The sequence below is a fragment of the Nannospalax galili genome, unplaced genomic scaffold (assembly GCF_000622305.1).
Source record: "Nannospalax galili isolate Female #2095 unplaced genomic scaffold, S.galili_v1.0 scaffold2697, whole genome shotgun sequence".
Taxonomy (NCBI): domain Eukaryota; kingdom Metazoa; phylum Chordata; class Mammalia; order Rodentia; family Spalacidae; genus Nannospalax; species Nannospalax galili.
Window position 1 is genome coordinate 15,181 of NW_008340125.1, and position 6,089 is coordinate 21,269.

At 38.8% G+C, this 6,089-nt stretch overlaps 1 protein-coding gene across 1 annotated transcript in view; it reads right to left on the bottom strand.

The window, feature by feature from the left end:
- LOC103735741 (odorant-binding protein 1b-like) overlaps positions 1-3,050 on the bottom strand; it is a 6,443-nt gene extending 3,393 nt beyond the window's left edge. Inside the window, exons 1-3 of the mRNA XM_029564536.1 lie at positions 2,984-3,050; positions 2,409-2,548; positions 1,232-1,302 (exon numbers count right to left, since the gene is read on the bottom strand). Coding sequence (XP_029420396.1) covers positions 1,232-1,302; positions 2,409-2,548; positions 2,984-3,046 — 274 coding nt within the window. The 5' untranslated portion in view covers positions 3,047-3,050. The remainder of the gene's footprint in view (positions 1-1,231; positions 1,303-2,408; positions 2,549-2,983) is intronic.
- Positions 3,051-6,089: the final 3,039 nt, after the last annotated feature.

Here is a 6,089-nt window from a genome sequence, read left to right on the forward strand (position 1 = left end):
GACAGAGAGAGAGAGAGAGAGACAGAGTCTTCAAACTGAGTATACCTGATCAGACCACATATATTTTTTGTATCGGAATTCCTTGAGCATAACCTGTGTACCATGGTAGGCATCTTTCAAACCAACTCCCAAAAGACAGCTTTTCATTGTTCTGAAGTTTTAAAAATAGCTTTTCAAAAGCATATGAGAGTATGCTAGAAAAACGCATATTATTGTGAAATACAGTATGAGGAATTTTCCATGTCGTCAAATGCTTTCCCTATATCCTATACCTGGCGATAAAGGAAAGCTAATAACATTTTAGAGATTACCAGTTATGTATGTATGTAAGTACACATGCATATAATATCCATTTACTGCCACATATTTTTAAATTAACTGATGAATTTTTTTCAAGCAAAATAAAAAATGTTTTGAGCATACATACCTTTCTATTTAAGGACTAGATTTAGAGCTTTGCTGACGGTTACAGGAAGACTTTGATGTACCATACCGACAGACTATCTTCCATATTAATTTCAGATAAACAACTCAAAGTGAAAACATGTCAAATCTAGATGAATATTTTGGTGCTCTTTTAATTGTTTTCCTAAAAAATTGAAATTTATTAGCGTATCTCTTTAACAGATTATTGAGCAAATTGAATATAATGCTCAAAGTATTCATTCAATGAAATAAATGTAATATTCTTATCAAGTAAGTGAAAAGCAAACTTTAAAAGAACATTTTTACTTGAAATTATCCTTAAACAAAGGAACAAACTGCATGTCTCTAATATCACTACTCTTTGACACCAGATGATTGCAAAGACATTTGATGCAATTCTTAAATATGCAGTGAATTCCAGACTGTTGTGGTAAGAAAGGGAGTCAATGTCTTATAAACAATAAACATATAAGTAAATAAGTTTCCATACACATAAACTATATGTCATATATTGTTCTCAAGGGCCAGGAATTCAACATGTAAGCCACAAATGACTTGTTATTTCTGCTGACTTTGTAGAGTGTCTTAGTTTAAATTTTGATTTTTTAATTGAGCTTTTGCGATTTTCATGCAATATACTTTATGCTATTAGAATTCCCTCTGCTATCCGGACCTCCCCCTACAGCCCCCCATTCAGAAAATTGTTCTGGGTTCCATCTGCCAATGAGGTCTGAATGAGCAGCAGCATCCCCAACACAGCAGATGGTTTTGTTCATAAAGTCACACTGCAAGGACAGGTACTTACATTCATCCCTCCAGACACCATCCCCGATGTCTCTTCCCCTGACTGTAGTGAGTGTGCACTGTCCCTTCAACCTTAGAACCAAAGAAACGTAACTTTCATTACTCCTTCTCATCATTCAACGTTTGGAAAATATCAATGTTATTCACGTTTTAATCATCATATAAGGTCATATAGATCCATATGCCATTACTCAGTGAATACGTGTTTATCGTAATGCTCATGACTTTTGGTTTTATGTGCATGTTTCTAGTGTATGTATGTATGCAAGCGCACCCATGTCGTCCTACATGTGCAAAGTACGGAAGACGGCGTCAGATCCCCTGGAACTGGGGATATGGACAGTTGTTAGCTGCCACGTGGGTGCTGGGATATGGACCTTGGTCCTCTGCAAGAGCAGCCGGTACTCTTAACCTCTGAATCATCTCTCCAGCCCCCTAGGTTTTAATTTTTATTTTCTAAACCAGTACACCCAGCTATGAAAAAATACAGAGGATTCTGTAGATTTACGTTACTAATGATGATCTGCCTTCATTGGTTGAACACAATCATTCAAGTTTCAGAAGGAATATTACTGAGGTTACACCTCGGGGAAAGGGATTTACATGGCCAGGTGTGGTAGCTACTCCTTTAATCCCTGCACTCAGGAGACACTGCACATTGCTCTCTAAGACTTAGACCAGTGGAGTCTATGTAATGATTTCCAGTAAAATGTGGGTACAGAGAGATGCTGTCTCAAAAAGATCAAATAAGTAAGTAAGCAAGTAAATAAATAAATAAATGGATTTCAAAACTGGGCTTATATGTCCTATTTATAGAAGACATTGAGAACTCTCTGGAGAAATTAGAACATAGGTGGTGATGGCCCACACGGTCACACCATTCACGTTTTGGGTGTAGGTGGTTGTGTGAATGCATTCTAAATGATAAAATCCAAACTCAGTATTTCAACCTCAGACTTCGCAAAGAAAGCACGTCAATGACGTGGAGACGTTCGGTTCCTTCGGAAGGTTCCTCAGGGAGGCCAAGGCCTCCTGATCGGGAAAGAAAATGTCTCTAATGCTAACGATGAGGCATCAGTTTCTTGGACATAAGCAAGATGTTTTCCTGCAAATTGGAGGGTATGCGGTTTTTCAGAGGTAGAAAACGATCTCTGTGGATTCAAGGCCACATCGCTTACTGGACTTGAAAGATGATGTCGAGTTCTTGACACTTCGAATAGCACTGGAGTCTCCGAATGTACATTCTCAGGGGTTTATCCTCCTGGATCTTTTCTCTGTCATCTGCAGCTATGGCAACAGTGTACCAAACTCCAGAAATCTGAAAAGAAACAGACCGTCGGATAATTGAGTGGAAATTACCATAGATCTTCGCAATCCTTGCAAGTTTTAACTCAGTACAGACATCAGCCAATCAATCAGCACAGTCATGTTGACCATGTCGGATTTCTGTTTCCAGGAGTATAGTAATGCCCTGGGCAATACACTGACTTACATTAACATAGAAACAAGGACCTGACAGTTTCTAAACAGCACACAGGTCCTCAAATCCTCTGCTAAACAAAAGTCTCCTTATCTTTAACTTTATCACCCCAGAGGGGAAAAAAAAAGAAATATCAACTGGTGGGAAGAATTTAAGCGTTTGAAAGAATTGTTGATTCATAAGAAGGGACTGACAGGAATACAATCCCAGCTCCTACCTATCTTACTGATTGATAAGTGCACTCTCGCATACAAATATATCTGATAGACTTACGTCTTTAGCCCGAGCCAAGCCAAACAAGCCAAACACGAGAGCCACCAGCAGAAACTTCATCATGATAGTGCTGGTCTTGAATTGTGCTCAGTAGTAGATCCGAGTAGTGGAGTGGTTGTGAAAGCTCAAAACAGACCACAACTATATATGCAGTTAGTCTGATGGGCTGATGTGCATCCAACCAATGGTCTCTCATCATAACAACCGAGGCTCAGTTCTTCTGCTTTGGCCCTGACGAACCTTGCATAACCTTTCGTTTCTCAACCATCCGAAAAACAGGTTTTGCTGAGATGAGAAATTTTGCTTTGTGTCAGAATGGACTCCTGATCCCTAGGACAGGGATCGAGGGCGGTGAACTTTGCAACTTGAATCCCCTTGTGTTTAAACGGTGGGTGGTAATGTGTTTAATTACAGACTACACCTATTTCTAATTTCTTATATATTTGGACTTCAGGACATGTTTGAACTTACCTCAAAAAGCTAAGTGTATCTCTTTAAATCAATGTGAAACCCTGGCATTTTTAGCATGAATATGTGTTACAAAATATTTTTCAAGGGCTCCTGTTTAAAGTCAAGGATCTATTCCATCCTGTGTGTTCTTTAAAAAATATTTTTCTTGAGTCTTTGTGGATTTCATACAGTAGTTCTTAAGTTTAGACCCTTCTCCCCATCAATGCTCCCCTCCCCATGACCCTTCACTGGACATCATGTGTTTGCTATTCAGAAATTTGATATTTCCATGTGTGAAAGTGAACTACGTACTAGAACTCAGGGTACATGGCAGAAAAATTTGAAAAGTAATTATATAAATTATCACAAAGAAATCTGGCAGATCTACAGCAATGGAAACTGTGAGGAATAACTTCATTGCTAAAAAATACTGAGTGATATCAGTTCAAGGTCTAACATTAAAGATTTTTATTTTAAAATTAGACCATAATTATAGTGCTATAACTGAACCTTTTTTGTCTGGGATAAATGTTTAAGGGTCTTCAGGCATAGGACCCTATCAACTAGTTCTCACGCAAAATCAAAAAGCGTGGAAGAAGCTTGTATTTTTTGAGGACTGACTTCCTTAATAATTCATAAAGAATTTTCCCACAAGTGACTCTGGAACTTTGGTTTAAGATACTCGACTTGATGAGCAACGTCACCAGCTTAGCAAGTCATCTTCTTTCAAATGCTTTTTAAAAGCATTTAACTGGTTTATAAGATAAATGTTTTCCATATGACAGTTTTTCACGTTTTCACTTTGTTAACACCAACCACTCCCCCATCGCCCCACACTCACCCCCCTTGAGTCAACCTTTCCAGCCTCAAGATTCACCCTCCCACTTTTCACAGTCCGTACCTACTACCACGTGCAAAAGGGCATCACGGCCATGACCCCTTTCTGATCTTTTTGCTTCTGTGATTGTCCTGCACATATTTTTTATAAAATACAAAGGCCCTTTTGGGCTTTAATATAGAGCCTCTGTTTGCAAGGGATGTTGGACAGTACAGAGACTCCTGGGTCCTCAGTGCTCTGGCAATAAGTGATTATTGAGGGATGAGTTCTAAACTGACATTCGTACCAGACTCTCTAAAGATTGGAGAATATGTGGAAAGAACACATGGTATAGAAAGGCAGGGAGTTAGAAATAATAACATCTGTGGTCACTTCTTGTCTACACTGTGTCATGAGGACGCCCCCAGTTCTGGACAGAATGGAGCCTTATGTGATCTGTCCAATTCTATATTTGCAGAAACTCCGTGGGTGAGGGATTGATTTTAATGTTTTTCTCATCTGGCATAGTCCTATGAGTTTTCTATACTATGCTTGGCCTACTTAACGTCCATGTAACACTGAGCCATTATAAGCTAGAGGCCACGTTATAATCTAAATAAACATTGACTAATATGGTTTTGACATTTTGACCTTTCCAAGAACCTGGTGCTTCACATACGGTGTTTCTCAAGAATCATGAGCATCTGTTTCTTGGTTTGAGACTTAGGACTGAAACTGGCGTGATAATTATTCTGGATAAATTTTGTTTCCCACCCCCACACACTGAGCTTTCTGTCTCTTCCATTATTTCATCAATATTTAAAGCATAAGTAACTTCGTGTGTGAGTTCAACCATAGTGTGAAAGTTGACTTACACTTTTGTAATTATATTTGTGATCTCTTACAGTTTTGGGGGGGAACACTAATATTTTCTGAACACATACATACATCACGTATTTAAAATATGCTGACAACACGCATGTTGTATTTCCCATGAAAATACTCTATTCTTATTCTTTTCAAAGTTGATATCCACATTTTGGTTACATTCCATCAAGAAGGAGGTGAAGAGACAGCTCAGCTGTTAGGAGCACTGACTGCTCTTGCAGACGACCTGGGTTCGAGTCCCAGCACCCGCATGCGGCTACGAACCATCTATAACTCCAGTTCCAGGGGAATCCAAAGCCTTCTTCCGACCTCCACGGCATTGCACGACACGGGTGCACTCGCATCCATGCAGACAATACACTCATACACATAAAACAAAAATTTTTAAAGGTGAAATTAATTTCTTTAAAAACAAGTCACATTTCAAGTAGTTCAAAGATGAGTCAATTATAACAGATCGAAAAGTAAATAGATGCCTAAATTTTCATTTGATTGGCAAATTATCTGAGAGTGCCCAATCTTCTCGGGGACTTACCTAATTTCAGGGTCCTGTATAAACACTCATACACATAAAACAAAAATTTTTAAAGGTGAAATTAATTTCTTTAAAAACAAGTCACATTTCAAGTAGTTCAAAGATGAGTCAATTATAACAGATCGAAAAGTAAATAGATGCCTAAATTTTCATTTGATTGGCAAATTATCTGAGAGTGCCCAATCTTCTCGGGGACTTACCTAATTTCAGGGTCCTGTATAACCCCAGGCACAGCGCTTTGCCCATCGGGATCGAGGTCAAAGCATAAATGGATGTTCCTTCCTTCCTCTGTCTTCTAGTAGGTGGACGGTCTGTGCACATGTCCTCTGTTGGGCTGAAACCATAAACACAAATCAACTTCCAGCTTCGCTATTGCAGAAGTTCCTTTTTTGTCGTAAACTTTTTGAGACACTCTG